The 18,198-nt window shown below is 35.7% G+C and overlaps 1 protein-coding gene across 1 annotated transcript; it reads right to left on the reverse strand.

The window, feature by feature from the left end:
• Nucleotides 1–8,444: 8,444 nt before the first annotated feature.
• On the reverse strand, nucleotides 8,445–17,290 carry LOC126379959 (polypeptide N-acetylgalactosaminyltransferase 35A). The gene is made up of 11 exons (XM_050028997.1): nucleotides 16,806–17,290; nucleotides 14,795–15,067; nucleotides 14,523–14,658; nucleotides 13,979–14,411; nucleotides 13,628–13,868; nucleotides 12,936–13,081; nucleotides 12,567–12,719; nucleotides 11,568–11,785; nucleotides 10,387–10,516; nucleotides 9,385–9,519; nucleotides 8,445–8,839 (listed from the first exon to the last, which is right to left on the reverse strand). The coding sequence occupies exons 1-11, from the start codon at nucleotides 16,930–16,932 to the stop codon at nucleotides 8,708–8,710; spliced, it is 2,124 nt and encodes a 707-aa protein (XP_049884954.1). The 5' UTR covers nucleotides 16,933–17,290; the 3' UTR covers nucleotides 8,445–8,707.
• Nucleotides 17,291–18,198: the final 908 nt, after the last annotated feature.

Below are 18,198 nucleotides of genomic sequence, written 5' to 3' on the forward strand. Positions count from 1 at the left end.
ACGCTGACGCACATGATGCGACGTGCGAGCACGTACGGCGAGCGTGCGCCCACGCAGCGTGCACGCCACCCGCCGCGTGCACCGCGCAGGAACTAAACAACGACATGCACCTCTCTCGTCTTCCCTAGCTCTCAATATCCCTCAACGTCTTATCGTAATATATTAAAAGAAAACAGGTAAGCTAAGGAAACAGTAGGTTAAGTCGAGTACTACTGAATATATTTCATTTAATAGAGTTAATGTATGGATTTAAAATTACGTATTAATTGTATTTTTAAACTACGTCGGAAGATCAGGTAAGGAAGGTTAGCCACAACGAAAGTTCCAATTTTTTGTAAAGTATCTTGAACCATTACATTCGTCGGGTCAGCGTTTAGAAACTGGATCCAGTCGAATAAATGTCCATTGTCGTCCATCCGCTCGCTCCAACTGTCCACTAACCGCACCACTATGTATTTAATACCAAAGTATACACTAAGCTAATATAGATCTACTATATATTACAATATTCATCCAGTTTTTGAACGTGACGAAGAGAATGTCTTGTGTTACTTAAATGTTCGATGTTATTTTCTTCATTAATATGTGTTTTAATGTTAACATTGCATATAATTAATTCATTGTATACACGCTTCAATTTAATTAAGATTGTAATATTATAATACTCGAATGCTCTTGAATGTCAAGATATTCATGTCGTGTCACATCCATGTTATATTATAATGCGTATGTAGTGTAATTTGTAAGGGATCCTGCTTCTTGGGCGTTGCCTCGACCGGTGGGCGGCACCCTGACACGCAGCGCTGCAGCGGTGCACCCGTCGCGAGCCCCCCATACCCTGCTACTCCAGCCAGCCGCAACCACTCTGTCACCCACCAGTCGAGTAAACAAGACAAGCTATTTGACCTTTCATGACGTCATATCACCAATGTTCTACACCCTGTGTCGTATCATCTTATTATATTGTAACATTTTCCATGATGAAAAATTATTTACTTACTATTTATTACTGTACTTCTACTGGTTTAACTATTGGCGTGTTATTAGAAGAAAGGAGTCTATTTTGTGGGCGAAGCCATGTTTTAAAATCACAACAATTGCATAATTATACAATAATGAGGTTTTATCCGATAAATCGACGCTCATAGGCCATTACACAAACGCTTCTAAGCCCGAAAATGACTCCTTTGAAAAGTGTTGGGACCAATGATTCATATTTGGGTAATATCACCTGCGTTGGCTATGACTGGCTGCGTCTAGTCGTGCAGCGGGCGACCACACGGCCGGTCTCATTGCAAACATCATCACTTAAATATAGCGAGCATACTAAAGACAATATGTAATCTTAACGGCTTGTATAGAGCAAGCCTTTAATAAAAAATCAGTTGAACGTAGACGAAAAAAAATTAGAAAAGTTCGCTTAGAGTTTCTAGTTATTATCTAATAAATCTGACTGCTTTGAAAACAAAATACTTAAAAAAATATTTTGCCCAGTGTCACAAAAAAATTGCATTTAATGTTATTGAATAAAATGAGTGAGTTCTTTCATCAGAGAAAGAAAAAAAGCCAACACATCAAATTATATCAGATTGGAAACTAAACGGGACGGGAGGATGGATATCATTATTACTTGAAACATATCGACTTCTTTTTGTTTGACTGTCTAGTTTTCATCTTCCGCATGAAGTCTGAGTATGCTATATATCTATAACATTAGTAAATAATATTAAAACAGGAGACCCTGTTGCAATACAACTTTGCAATGTGAACCTGGAGTTTTGACATATCTCAGGGGCCACTCCAATTATTACGTAAGCACCAATAAAGCTTAGGGAGTCGCACATGACAAGTTGCGTCACTATCATGTCTACGAGAGTAACGAAAAACACCTGGCTTTACATATACCCAGAGAATATAATTCATTACGTTTCACATACACCAATATGTCAAATCTTCAGATGAAATTTTATTGTCATTGAATTGTAAAAGTTACTCAAAACTAATAGTTCTAAACAAATTCTTATGCCACATAATTTAATTGAAACAGGGTAACTTTTAAGATTTTTTTTATCATTGTAATTTCAAAATTCTTAACATATACCGTTACTGAAGATAGTATACCTCAATAAAATTACTTAAAAAGTCTTAATATATAATTGGAATCTAGATATATAGCATAACACACTGAATGTCCTAAAACACTCTATAAATGAAATTAATTCTGTAGGTACATAATTAATAAAAATAATCAAAGACTTTTAAGGCGAACAGCCTTCTTTTTATGTAATTTTAAATGTTAAAATAAATGTTGAATAACATATCAATATTAGTGTTTTATTTAAACACTCCACTAACCCATAGGTAAGACAAATATGAACACGGAGTAAAATTATCCATTTATTATGTAATTAATATTATTTGTTGAAGTTCAATAAAAGTCTCTAAAATATATACCATAAAATATAAAAACTATCTGGGTTTTAGAACGTAAAGCTCCGGCTACACGCACAACTTTAGTTGCACAAATTGTTACTTTTAGTAGTAGTCATGTACTTCTAGCTCTAGATATGCTAATGGTATTGTCATCGATATGTAACGTCTTAACTCTTACTAAGTACAAATTATAATTTGGCCAAATAAGGTAGTATGTGTAGCCGGAACTTAAGAAATACTTTCCCACGTATAATATAATTCAGCTGGTTACTCGGTGGAAGACTGTACTCATGGATTCAAATCCTTTACAATTTTAAAAGAACTGAATGATGGTAAGTAATAGCAAAATACTCTGATGTTGTTAATATTACTATCGTAAACCTATTTTACTTAAAATAACTTATACGTACAACAATAATAATTGATTTTAAGGTAACAAATGTAGATACTGTGTAGGTTTACATCTCAAGTTAATATTATGTATACTTAATGTACGAAGAATTATTGGCGATGGCTAAGTTGTCATTACTCTGGTACCTACATTATAATGGCTGAAGCATATATAAAAATAATTTGTTGCTTGATATTCGGATCACATTATGTATAGAATTATGTTGCTACCTATATTGCTTCTCTTTATTTTGATCAGAATAATGAGTGGAAGATGTAATTGTGCCTGGGTGTAATAAAAAGGGTCATTTATACCCAATAACAAAGATAAAAGATGCACATGTCTGTTATCCATGAAATTAGAATGATAAAAAAAGAAAAATTTGTACAGCGCCATCTATATCGTTTTTGAGGGACGTTGCCTGGAAAGTCTCTCATTAAAACCTTCGTCCTCCTCAATTGCAAGTTAAAAGAGAGATATTCTGAACATAATAATTATATTTATAACCGGAGCAGAGCTTCGGTAATTACGAATTGTTATCAAGATAAAAGAATGAATACGTGGTACTGGTGACGGCAAATCTATTTAAGTATTAATCATCAAAACAAGAAAATACTATGCTTCGCCCGCTCATCCCTGCTGCGCTAACCTAACCCCTGACACACAAATTCACATAATCCTTCGGGCAGGCTTCGTTTCCAACTATCTTTTATAACGTTCAACTATCTATACTTGAGATTAGACATCTTTAAAATTATTTATGAACAAAATAGGTAGTAGCAGATAAAATCAATTATGCTCACAGAACACGGAATAAAAGAAAGCTCGGCCACTACCATAAATAACAAAGGTTGGCGCAAAGTCTCATTACCCAAAGCCACTGTTGTATACTGGATATAAAAAAACAGCAAACATAATTATCTATGACTTCTCTGGGCCGTAGACAGAGCGCGGTCCCGCGTTCGCTTTCTATGATCGATGTGTTACATCTACTACACACTACTACTACTTCTGTCGTGTGGGGTGTGGGATCAATTACCGACGTCAGCAACCCAGGTGTCAGTGTTACTATTGGCATGGCATACTTATTTAGATTAATAGTAGCCGGGACCGACTGTTAAATTTGCCGTCTGAATCATGGATCTTACTTTCGGATCATTTTGGATCAGTCTGCAAAGACTAACCAAACTTTTTTTGTGATAATGTGCCGTATTATGTATACTAACACGGGATCTCAGGATCGTTAACCCAACGCTCAACTACTATTTACCTTACACGTTATATCATGCCAAATAGATATACCCACACAAACATGACCTCTTATGTAAGCTGCTTTCCGATTCCATTATGAAAAATTGCGAAACGTCGCTAGATTCCACTTTGCTTAAATAAAACAAAAACATATTTATGTAATAAAAAAATGTAAAAGTAATACTATAAACTTCACAAACTAACCGACAAGCGGGAAATATCATAATCATTCTGTACCAAATTCATCACTATTACAATTCTATCTCGATTTAGTTTTACAACGTTGTCAGTTCACTACGATCTTTTTGTAACATATAAACAACCTTAGAGTCAAGCCAATAGGGATGGGGATCGTTGTACAACCCCATTTTTAACAGTTTGAAACCTCATAATTGTGCTAAAAACTTATAGAGCAACACTGGCCTCCGGCGAACTGAAGGATGGTAGCCATGGCATTATTTCTCGATACATTTTTTACACCGTGATCTGAAACACGATGCTTTGTGGTTGTACCAATTTCGGATGGAAGCATTTATCGATAAATAATTTGTTTGTGTAAAATAAAGAAAAAATAATTAAATTCGATGATTATTTAGGGAAAGTAGGTTTAGATATAACTTTACTAACTGTAATTCATGAGAATATTTTTTTTATATCATTTTTCACGACACGCGTGCCGTAGCAGAAAATGTTGTAACGATAAATAAAGCTACGGCTGCTCTTCTCCGGTCCGCCGGAGGTCCCTGTTGCTCTATGCCAGCGTATGACTACTCCCCTCCGTAAAAGTTTCACCTATCAAAAATATAATATCTAAATAATTATTATTTTTTTATATATCGTACTTAAGGTGCTGGATACAAACAATTGCACAAATACAAATCTTACATTTTCACGGCGTCGTTTAATTTTATAAACGTTCAATTATTTCTATTACCGTTTGAACTTTCAAGAAAAAAATAATAATTCTAAATAACATTACGCAACAAATACCCCTTCGTTTTTATCAGTCTTTTTTTAAATGATGTTTTGAAATCGGTAAAAATGTATGAAGGACAAAAAGGTGCACAGAATTATAAGCAAGTAGATCCTTGAAAGTTTCAACAGTAAATAATAAATTGCCATTTAATTGATATAAAAACATTTACACGAGTTAGTTCTAAGGCTCAAAAGTTAGCTTTAAATTAATCGGAATGTTCTTAAGCAGTCTAGAAATCTCATCATATAAGTATTCACACTCGCACACACCCTGTACATTTAATAAAGCTAAGCTAATTGGGTATAAAATAATAATAAAAAAGTTCAGTTTCAAATAGCAGCCAGGATTCAAAATATAATCTTTAAAAGCTACCTAAACTATTAATCGCAAAACACCACAAAATATAAAAATAAGTCATGCGACTAATATAAAGTGACATATTCGCAATAGCTATTCATTATTATACAATATTACAATCATAGATGTTAAAATAAATTAATCAATATATTCCATAGGCGCGTCAATTCATAAGAAATTTAAGCTTGCTGCACATTGGAGACACTACCGGGAACCCTCGTGACCAGGAACCGCGATGCGCGTGCACCCTTATGAACATGTTCTTACAAACTCGAACATTACACAAACTCGGCCAGGAACGACCCCGGCGCCATCTCTATTCGCAGCGAGAGCTTAACATTACAGGTGTAATAAGCGAATAAAAACGGATGTTCAGGGGCATATATAGTTTAGCCACTTATTCTATGTACTGATCACAGAGCAGAAAAGAAAATCATGCTCCATTTTTAAGGATATCTACAATTTAGCATATTTACGTCTTAATTAAAGCACATAATAACGGGTTCTTACCGCGTTTAAATGGGGATATGAGACTCCCGATATTTCGACACTGTTGCAAGTGCCATGATCACGGGACGACTGATAAGATTGGAGTGGAGTAGGTAGATCCATAATTTTCTACGGGCAGACATATCTGTCTACCCTCTTTCTTTGCCGCTTGTTTATGTTTTTGATATCGGAATGTTCAGATCCATCTGAACTCGCACGAAACTCACTACGACAAACCGCACTCACTGTGTCCTCACGTTTTTTCACCACATTAGGCCGTTTCAAGCTTTTTACAACACCTACTACTGGATTCCACATGCTCGATAATTTAAACGCGGTAAGAACCCGTTATTATGTGCTTTAATTATGATAATAACCGCGTAAACTTAAAACAATGTATATTTACGTCTTTCTTGGTCTTCCTCTGCCAACCCTACCAACTACCTCCGCATTCGTAATGCTATTATCCCTTATCCGCTCCACGTGTCTTAACCATCTTGACATCCCTTCTCGGTCTATGCCAGTACACCATCTTTTACACCCTCCCAAAAGCCCAAAGGTTTTCCCTAGCACGGAAAGATTGGTGCCACCTCAATCGAATTAGCTCGGGTCATGGTAGGGAAAGCAATCCCGATCTCGCGACATCTCGTGTCATTTTGTGGGATCAATCCCGAAGCATGAATATGACGAGGTCCCATTCGAGATTGACGAGTCTCCTTCAGTTATACTTTGTTTTGATTTTGCTGATTTCCAAAGAAAACTTAATTATTTAGTTAGTAACATTGAAGACTAAAGATTTTTGTTTTGTTTCAAAAAATATTTTGATTTAATTCATCTCACTATCACAATTAAGCAGTTTTTATCGTTTTCTTATCTATTATTATATCTTAACTTTACATTTTTTTATGAACTAGACTAGATCCCTAAATTTTCTGGCTTTCGTGGGATCGATAATTCCAATATCGCGGGATCTCGTATTTGCGATCTCGAGTCAGGATTGCATTCTCTTGGTCATTCCGGGTGCAACTACATCAAGCATAAAATGCACTAGAGGGAGAGACCTTTACGCGATTGCGAGCTTGAAGATTAACTCTTCAAACTTTACGTATACAGTGGAGCGGTGCCCGAAACGACGCTTTGTTTAAGGTGGGCCAAGGGACTTCTTTAGCTTAACGCCTGAGGCTGTTACTGATTGCGCAGCCTGTACTTTAGTAAAGCCTGGCGCAGTTCACGCCATACGATTAAAAATCTTAAAGGAAAACATTACACAACAAAGGCTAGGAACAGAATTAGTTAGGGACGGCATTTTACTTACATTATATAGTTATTGTTTCAAAATCGATGACATGTGTTCAGCTTATATTAACTTGTATAATCCAATTGTACGTTTCATAAGCCGCCATTGCATTCAGATCATCACGAGATTCCATTTATTCAACATCAACAATTTAAAACAATTTTATGTAACAAACACGTTTTTCTTTCATATTTTGATTATGTGTAGAGTATATTTTTTACGTATTTGAATATAATTTCGTACGCGAGATACAATACTCTCTAATTTTTATTCGTAATGTATTTTATTTTTATGAAGCTTTTGTTCTTAACAAGTGTTGGCGGAACTGTAATTCCTTGTCGATATGCGACATAATTGCACCCGTGGTACAACAAAACAAGATATGCTCAAAAGTGACAGCTATAATTTCAAAGTTAGCCGCTCTGACGTCATCTCACCTCCTTTGCCATTTTGTAAAAAATAAATTACCCACGACTAATGTTTTTTTACTTTGCAAGGCAACTTTGAACTTTTAGTAAAAGATTTACTTAGTTTTAATGATTTTTATACATTTGACAAGTAATTAAGTACGTTAATCAGTAATTCGGTTCATTTTCAATAATAAAATTTATGTCCTTGGAATGTTGGAGTTACCAATTTAATGGTAACACTTACGTCATCACACGGCTAACAATGGCGGCTTTTAAGGGATTGATTTAACTTGTTTTGTTGTGCCATTATTGCACCTATAAGCACTTATCTGACTGACGAATACTAGATAGCGTATGGCTATGCGCTATGATGTATGCACACTAAACAGCTCTTATCTACTCATCATAGGGTAAAGGTTTGTCTAAATTATGCCAACCTCCTACTTTACGTAGTCGCTATAATTCTCTGTCCCTGATACTTCGGGCATAGTCTGTGGCCTAAAATGAGATCATAAAATTTGTAGCGGGCAGCATAAATTCTTGTTGTTATTACATATAAAATGTATTACATATTAAAACCTACTACAATAATCGACTTTCATATTTAAGTATCAAAACAGTTAATATGTAGTATTGTTTCAATATTGATGTGAAATGTTTTCGAGTCGTATGGTATATGTACTTGTCGGGAGCGTATCAACCGTTGTATTTTGATGGGTAAAAAAAAAGTTTTGCGGTTGATCCGCGGCCTGATATATTATCAGATACCGGAAAACTACCTTTGCGTCAATGTCCAATAGGGGCAATGCGAAATTTAAAAAAAAATGTAATTAAATCTGTAGTTTTGCTGAAGTTTTCCGGATACTGGCTGTACGGTCACGAGCATTAATATGTATACACTTTGGTACCATGTCACATTAACTTTTTTGACAAATTGAACTGTAAGTCTCATTAAATGTCAAATATGTTAGTGCGACAGAGTCCTAAAGTGGGTACATTATATTGCTCATGACTGTACAATATAGGCGGCAGCAATATAATAACAAAAGTGTATAGGTGCTAATAAGCGTAATAGAACGTAGCAGGGGTACCGTAAAGCGGAGTTAAGATCTGATGAAGTCCCACTGGTTGGTGGCTTGGTTGTCGCATATAACCATCAGCAACGGTTCCCCTCGGTAAGCTCGTTCTACTCCCAGGCACATGCCTGCCGCAGTATTGTACACGGGACTACCGGCCTGAAAACAATAAAATGCACTTTATAACTTAAGCTCACGACTGTCCCAATGACGGAGTCAGAGATACATCTATCGCAAAATGAACTAAGTACCCAACACTCACTGAGCTTTCTGTTAGACTAACGTGCTTTATCGCCGTCTACAAACGTCGAGCCAACTATGTTAGTGAAAGCTGCTCTTAAAATAAATTAATAACTCATTGGTGCATGTGTACAAAACTTCCTAAATAAAAGACTTAAGGGTAATTACGCCGAAATTGGAAAGCGTTCGGATGATCTTCTGTAATTTTATTTAGCATACTGCATGCTTGTAGTCGCAGTATATAAATAATAAAGAAGGCGTGTGGTTTCTTCTGGCTATGCCTCCACGATATGGCCGCACTCGCCGCCCGCAGAAACGGGGGTGGCACGGGAGTGGGACACGGCGGGAGAGATCGCCCCTCCGTGAGCCCGATGATGATGTAAGTCCGTGGTGCCACTAACGAGGTCGAGCCCACCGGGTGGTTCCATGTTGGGGGAGGCCCAATAACCAATAATTCAACTTACAGAGCCTTTATGCTTCCACTCCTGCGACCCCCCGAGTTCATGGCACTTGCCGAGAGATGGCGCCACATTGTTCGACGCATCCAGACATAATGTGCGGCCCAACACTAGCTCGTGACGTGCAGTCTCGAACCAAATCTGAAAATAAAAAGGCGTATTCCAATGCGTCTATTTTTCCACTTACAAACGAAAATCATTAAAATAACAACGAAGGCAAAAAAGTCCAGCTTTTTCCCAAATCCATCTTAGGTGTCCCATGTGAAGTTGTCTTCTGATGATGATCAGATATACAGAGCATTAGGTTACCCCGTAATGATGTACGTTACATTGTGTTAATAAATTTTATGATAAACGAGTGAATGAAAGATAACCCGGGCGAACGAAACAGAGTTCTCGCTAGCATACAAACCGTTTGACGTGTGCTGTCAACTCAATTCTGTCGGGTTATTGGCCGACGTAAAATCATAAGCGGGTTGTTTTTAATTTCTGCATAAAATTGACGTGTGTTCCATAAATTTTATGCATGTCGATTACCCGTCCCTTTCCTTTTCAGTAGATAAAAAAAATACAGGGATAACTTAAAATTAGATTGTGGCTACATGAATCTGCACCATTGTACCGGGAGCGTTGCTAAGTTATTTTAAACCAATGTTTACTTTTCTATACAACATTTAGTTACATGTATTTCGATATAATAGCTATTGTTTCAACGTAGAATAATATTTAATTTTTATATTTTCTCACAGACAATAGAATTAGTATACGCTGATTTCCTTTTCCGAGCATAGAGTGCATGGAAATTTATAAACAACAGGTGAATGCTTGACTCTCACGGGAATAAACCAATGGTATTCTAAATTGTTTTCGAAGTTATGTCTGGATCATGGTATAAGAAGACCAGGCCGCCCGTTTGTACTGTTGCTAAATGTTTGTAGGTATATTTTGTTTGTGTGCAATAAAGTATATTTCATTTGGTTTGATTTGATAGAAGATTAATACACATACCTGGTTCAAAGTCCTGATGCAGTTCGCTAAAACCAGCCCACTGCCTTTGGTCTTAATGTCTTTAGCGCTCTGTATGCACAATGATGTGTTCTTCAGCCGGATTTGGTACGAATCCGTATAGTTGCGTTTACTAAAACAATAACAACGTAAAATATGTTAAAAAAAACTTCAAATGAACATCACACACTAATTTAAGAGCCACGCTCTTGTCAGTGTAGCATTCTCTATGCTACTTTTATAGGGAAACATAAGGCAGTGGTTTCCCTCTTGCCTTCCACCCTGCAGTACTCAGTGTGACGCGAGAACAAACAAATGAACATGCGACCCACAAACAACAGTAATGCGGCGTACGAACTATTTCTAACAAGTTTATTTCTTTCCCCTTGGGATTTTCCTAGTGGAAATTGTCGGTTAGCAACGGCTCTTTCTGTGTGTTTTTGTCTGTATATGTTTTATACTATTTCGCACGGCATTCCATCAAATATCAAATATTATTTCTATTATTATGGTTGGGGATATTGTTGGCCACTAGTCAAAAATAAATATAAAAAGTTATACCACACTCTAGGTAAAAACTTAAGATAAGATTCTTTATTTGCCATAAATGCAATATGCCTGACAGCTGTCAAAACTTAATTCTGTCCAAATACTCGCCATCGTTAAAATGTTGAAAGGGTTTTTGAAGGTTTCTTCCTTAAATTGACGTGTGTCTCATATTCTAGCCTACCCGTCTCTTTCCTATAATAAAACGACAGGTATAACTTAAAATAAGATTATAATTTCACGCCCGTGATCGCCAACGGGGTAGGTAGCCAGAAGTAATGAGTGTCTTGCAGTTACTTTCCCTAAGATGGTGTTGAAATACAGGTGATCAGTATATCAAGACATTTTTATGCAAAACTGAATAAAATAATCATAATCGCAAGATAATTTTATCTATGTAAAATTAAATAAATTGCACTGCTTATATCTTTCGCAAAGCAAGTAAATAAACAGATATAGCAACTGTTCGCTCAGCCGTCAGTACCGATCAGAGTACTGTGATTTTCTTCACCATATTGGAGTGAGATAACATAACAATACACGGTGTTAGTGACATCGTAACGAAAACTTTGAGGGATGATTCAGACCATGATTCTGAGTTAATATCAAGTGGAATTTTCCATTTAAATAAAAATTACCGCGAATGCCACGGCTGGAACTTATTCTTCTCAGGGTCGTTGAGTGCAGCCATCCTCCTCTTCGCAGCCGTGTCTTCGCCCCTCTCAAGCTCTGGGTACACGTTTTCCAAGTACCATTTAAAGGACTTGCATTTCAAACTGTTTCGCAGAGCCTGTCTTTCTGATAAGTCGCCTGTATCCACGTGGGCTGCTTGCGGATTCTGCTCTATCACCTTTTTCTGGAAATAATAATTTCAATAACACTAACAGGTAATGCGTATAATTTGCACAAGGTAGATTGAAATTTTTAGTAAACAAACAACCAACACGGTTTCTTATTGTTTTCGTTTAATATTTTAAAATGACTAAAAATTAATTATGGCACACTTGTTTTGTAAATAATTACTTTAAGGTTCAACCTTAAGAAGATATATTTAGGTACATCAATAAAAGAACAATTACCACGAGGATACAATACAATTATGCTCGATCAATGATCAAAATTGCAAACATTGTACAAAAGTATTCTTTTAAGTATTTTCGATCAATAGGAAGTCTATAATAATATAGTCTTTTTAACTGTTAACCGACTTCAAAAAAGAAGGAGGTTGAATATTCATTCAAGGCATCCTTCGAATGAAGGATGCCCAGATGAAGGATGGAAGGAAACCCAAAAGAACAATGGCTTTATGTAATCTTTTCTTTTTACAATATAATGCTTTAGTTTTCAACAGAAATTAGAATTAAACAGCATAGGCATCGACAGACTTTACAATGACTATTAACATTGTTTTTTTTTTGTAAAACACCATTCCTCAATCAAGTACAGGAGATATGGAGCACAACAAGAGCATAACTCAATATAGCAAAAAAATATGAACTAAATAAAAACCTAGAACCATTATAGAATATGATAGAACCAAGCTATTTAGCATCTCGATTTTATTTAGACATAACTAAGTATAATTATCAAATAGTAAATTAGTTCATGTAAAATACAGGCGTTAGCCAGGTACTTACAACATAATCGTCCATCCATACTTTCGCCATACGCATGGAATTGTGCAGCATATAATCTTCTTTCTCGCCCAGACCATAAGGCCGCCTTTTCCTGAAAACGTGGCCAACACGACTGCAAGGAATCAACTCCAATGTGCCACCACACATCCATATCTGAAAGCATCATATATACGTATATACATACAACATTTGATATTATTACTAGATATTTCTGCGATCGTAAAAATCGATCTTTGGTCTTCTCTAACATGAACTTTACATAACATAACATAACATAACATAACATAACAAATACTTTACACACTTACACTTACTTTACACTTTTTTGAACTTATAAGAGTGCATAAAGAAAAATCATTAAAAACATACCCTAAACGATATTTCCAAGTTTTCGCCGCCCCACACGTTCATCCCGGCGTCATATTTGCCAATGCTGTTGAAGTATTCGCGATAAATAGCAAACAGCCCTCCAGCCATCGTCGGAGACTTTATAGGTTTCACGAAGTCCTCATCAGCTGGAAAAGACGGGCTACTGTCATCACATCCTGCGTAGCACACTGTCATCACAGATTAATGACTACCTAAATGATAAAAATGTCTGGTATTGAATGTGTTCCTCTAGTTATTAAATAACTTGTAATGTATATCCTCATTGGTTTTTAAAAGATGTGTTGCTGTTGCAGTTTCTTGTCATTTCTTCTCCTCAGCACACCTTGCGAAATGACGTAAATTCAAAAATGTTACATTGACCTTCAACAAGTTTATCCATGATAATTACGTTGAATAAATGATTCTGATTTCTGATTTCATCAGCTTACATTCTACTGGATTTCAGGGAGTTAGAGTCGCTCACGTCCTTTGACTTATTCTCGAGATCCTATACTTGACCAGTGTGTGGTGCTAATCGAACGACACATTTACCACAGTACCACGGTATACGTCAGAGACTATGGCTCACCTGAAGTCTTGCTCTGCGTGCCCTGACGCCTGTACGCAGGAGAAGCTGAGTGCTGCCGAGAATGCTATCTGGCAATACTGAACTGGTTAAAAATTAAACTTACTCTTTAAAGTTCCTTTAGGTAGGTTATCCCATTTGAAATGGAGACCCCAATTGAAGCCGCCTCGGACCAGTGGGCTGGCCGCGTACTCGAAGGTGTCTGCGTTGATGACGTCGATGACAGGAGCCGCCGCCCGGGGGGAGTACCGGACGTTGACCCCGTCCACGCCTTCAACAAGACGGGACAGCAGCGGAGGCAACCACTCAACATTCACCTCTATGTGTGAGTCGAGGAATATAAGTACCTGTTACATAAAAAGTCCTTTAACTTATATACAAATAAAAAGTAGATTACTTTAGATTTACTGTGTTGGTTGAAAGAACAAAGACTGGAATCTGGAAAATAAACACTCACCTCACCCACACTATTGTCAGCTCCATACAACCGTGCCCGAATGAGACCTTCTCTTTTGCTGGTCCTCAAGAGACGTATGTTCAAACCATTTTTAGACAACTTTGCATAATTCTTCTCTGTAGTTTTCTTATCTAAATTATTGTCATCATTAATATAATCAACAATATTGTCAGTGTCGATATTATTAGTTTCCAACATTTCTTCTTCTTTACGAAATTTACTGTTTAACTGGTTCACAGCCTTTTGCACCTTATCATGAAGTCCATCTATGTCACTATAGTCATCAACCAATATTATTTCTTTCATATGCCTCTGATCTGTTCTGTCCAAAATAGAATGTATGGAACGCATAAGAGTTTCAAAGTGCTCATTGTAAAAACATATTATTATAGAAGCTTTTGGAAGTTTCTCTGAATACTTGCGGACGCGACATCTGAGAAATAAAAAATAATATTAGTACTTAAATAGGTAGGTATAGTTAAAGAACACTTACCTAGTAAATGAGATTTTTTTGAGCTAATAATACTATGGGTATTTAACTTACAATTTGTTCCTAGTGTCAGGTAAGCCTCTATAATTTCCAATTCTTTGAGAAATTAAAGTGTTGAATGCATGCATGCTGTATCCTTTATCTCGAATCCTTACATCTTCAGCATTACGAATTAATCCAAATTGGTTATCTGAAATGATACCCAATAATTTTTTTTTACTTGATAAAACTGCCCAAATAATAAAAAACATTTATAGGTTTTTTTGATAGCGTCTTAATTACACAAACACATTATTTTGTTTACGTTACATCAAAAATATATTTACCTAAACTCTTATCAGGCTTGGCAGAAAGCTTCATACCGAGTTGTTTGGCAAATTTTTCTTTCAACATCATTTTTCTCTGATAGTCAGATCTGATTTTGTGATACTTCCAATTATTGCCCGCAAAATTATCATTGACAGATTGGGGGCTGTCAAATAACAAATTTTTGCCTTCCAACGCTGCAATAGATTTATCATTATTCTTCATCCGATCCTTTTCATCCATATTCACTAAACGGTAATGCATCTTACTTTCTGCATTTGGAATACTGTCCCCTAAAAACACAATTTATAGCACATTTTGTCATTTTTTATGTGTAATCTATAAAATGTTACACATCAGGTGTAACATAAATATAAAGAAGCCTGGGATCTACCATTGAGAATTGTATGAATATACTAAAGTATAGATGCAAAAAACATTCAAACATATAATCAAAAACGAATTTACTCAATAAATGTGTTTGTTGCTAAAGCATAGGCTATTTTAGGATGTAGTTACATCAGGTAGGTAGGTACTTGTGGGTATGATATGTGAAAACATTTTCTTGTTTGAAAATATTTTCTGTGTACCATCATACAATTCATCATCTCTAGTGTTTTAGTTAGAAGCAATTGCCTGTCTGACCTTCCAACCCGCGAAGGGAGAACCAGACGAAAACAAAAGATTGATAATGATATTGATTTTTGAACACCTCAGAATGGCTACTGTACCTTGATTAGCATTTTATAATATATCCTTAACCAAGTCAAATAAAAAGATAGTAGTAGGTGCAATAAATTACCTTTTATTGTTCATTTATAGCATGTGATTAATTAATAATATAATTATTATGACTGATTGACAGTATTGACGCCTGGTTAATTGGGGGTTATCTGCATACTACTACTTGACATACATTAAGATTCTCTTAACATATTGGCAGAACTATATGAATGAAATGTAGATAAAACCTTAATAACTACACTATTTTAATATTCAACCACTTGTGTGGTTGGGACCTACAAACAACATACCTAGTAAAGTGAAAGAAACCGTACAACTACAAGCAACATAACTTTTACTAAAATATAACTTTAAAAAAATACTTATACCATGTATGTAAGCTATTGGTGGTGTGTATTATATTCAGCAAGTATTTACTCGAATTCCATACATTAAAACACCTGGGAGTTTAAAAAGGCCACAATAAAGCAATTCATCTAAAAAAGCAATAATGATATTTGACATCAGTTTGCATTGCACTTTATTAAGTGCAAATCTCAAATTGCAAAATTGCTTTTTAGATGAATTACTTTGATGTGGCCTTTTGAACCGTAAGTTTCGAAAATCCATTACAGACTTGCCAAAATGTACTGTTACTTGCTATAACTATGAAAATCCATATATAATTTTATAAACATAACTAGCAAAACTATACTTTACAATTTTTATATTATGAAACTTTGAAAACCTATATCTTGAATATCTTGAATAAAGTTTTTTCTAGGTTTTCATTTTGAGCTAGGTCTACTTTGTTACCCAATCAGTTAGGTTAATACCTATGCTGATAAAAGCAGCGCATGAGCAGAATGAGTGAAGTGGTGAGAGAGTGCCTTAGTAGCAGCCGGCAGATGCCAGACCCCAATTTTGCCAACTTCAATTATGATTGTTATCAGGTATTAGTTATATATTACACTTAAACAAAGATAATGTTTTTTAATTGTTAGTATTAATTGTATGCCTTTTAATATTTATGTGTATTTTCATTATTTATCTAATTTACCTGAAAATATAAGTTGATTCTACAAAAACATTACTTACGATTTTTATTGATTAGAAATTGACGAATTCGCTATTTTAAATTATGTATTCTGATATAGACCCGATTCAATATGCAATTAAATAACTAGCTTAGAAAACAAATCAGTACCAAGAGTGGCTGGATATTCTAATGATTTATGGTTCGGACGGCTGCTATAGGGATTGTAGACAGAGTTGTTGTACATAGGTGCCCAAAACATGAATACTTACCACTCATATTCAACAGCCAATAAAGATATAAGGATATACTCCATGTCGCTGAAGCAAAAATTATTCCCCATAGGAAAGAATTATTTATTTTGCCCATGCTTTTACCTCTTCCTCTAAAGGACGACATATGAAATTTGTGGCTTCAAAGTTCTTCGTTTCACACCAACATTGTATGTAGGTATATTGTGAAAGGTAAACCATACGCCGCTATTTAATTATTACAATTACATGAAACCGGAATATTAAAATGCCAGTTGTTCCAATAAAAACCAATCTAGTATCTATGTAGGTGTGATGAAACAAACGTTTCAGAGGAACAAAGTCTAATTTTAATACACCGTTTATTACACTTTTTCCGTATTATATAAAATAGTATTTAAAAAATATGACCCGAATTGTTCAATGAGCGTAGGCGACAGACGATTTACGCTAGCGAAACGTATACAAATATGTAATCTGTCCGACTGACTGAATTCTGTGACATGTCTGACAACTGACAAGTGACTGAGAACTTGTTTGACGGACGCGTTTGACATATTATTTGAGAATAGTGTAGGATTGACCCGATCTTCGTAACTAGTAACTTCGTAAATAGTAATGCGATGTAACGCCAATTATTTTGTATTTACCATGTATTTACTCAGTTATATTTGACTTATGGACTCATTACCCTACCCAATCCACAGCGCCCGATGCTGAATGCTCTCCGGTGGGTACAATTTCACTATACTTTTTATACCTATATCTGATGCATCTACCTACCTAAATATTTTTGGTAGCCAAGATAAAAGTTGCTTGATTTTTGGATCGACTTATAGAATTATGTGTGTGTTGTGTTGTTGCATAGCTTGAGCAGGATAATAATGGTTGGAAGATGTGTTGTGTCTGAGTGTAATAAGAAAGGTCATCATTTTATGCCGCAATAAAATTATAAAAGATGTACATGTCTAAAATTTAGGAAATTAGAAGGTTAAACGAAGCCAGCAATAAAGCGCCATCTATATTTTAAGCTATTGCATAGCTTCTATCGCGGGTCTTGAGCGCGGGGACCGAATCCAGAAATTCCGTAACGAAAAAACCTCACGCTCCCCACTCCGATAGACACGGAGGTGCGGCTTGAAAGCCGTGCATCGTCTAACGTCGTTTCAGTTTGGCAGTCTTCGACACGGCGTTGTTGACACCGCGTGGTGTGCTTGCGATTAGACGTATTGTACGACGTATTTTAAACAATTTTAACTTTTTATTTATTTAATAACAGGAAAAAAAATGTTTTCTTATCGGTCACCACGCTCAAAAAGTGTAACTTGAATTAATATCAAAGAAAAAGTAATACTGCATGAATAAAATAAATAAATAATTATAATTGCATATGCATAAGTTGATACAAAATGAT

This window comes from Pectinophora gossypiella, chromosome Z (genome assembly GCF_024362695.1).
Source record: "Pectinophora gossypiella chromosome Z, ilPecGoss1.1, whole genome shotgun sequence".
Classification (NCBI taxonomy): Eukaryota; Metazoa; Arthropoda; class Insecta; order Lepidoptera; family Gelechiidae; genus Pectinophora; species Pectinophora gossypiella.

Bases quoted from the DNA above. Each gene is read 5' to 3' on its own strand.
- LOC126379959 (XM_050028997.1), bottom strand. From the start codon at position 16,932: ATGTCGTCCTTTAGAGGAAGAGGTAAAAGCATGGGCAAAATAAATAAT. The intron at 15,068-16,805 runs GTAAGTATTCAT...TTGTGTTTTTAG, and splicing joins TTGGCTGTTGAATATGAGTG to GGGACAGTATTCCAAATGCA. The intron at 14,659-14,794 runs GTAAATATATTT...GTATCATTTCAG, and splicing joins CAAGCCTGATAAGAGTTTAG to ATAACCAATTTGGATTAATT.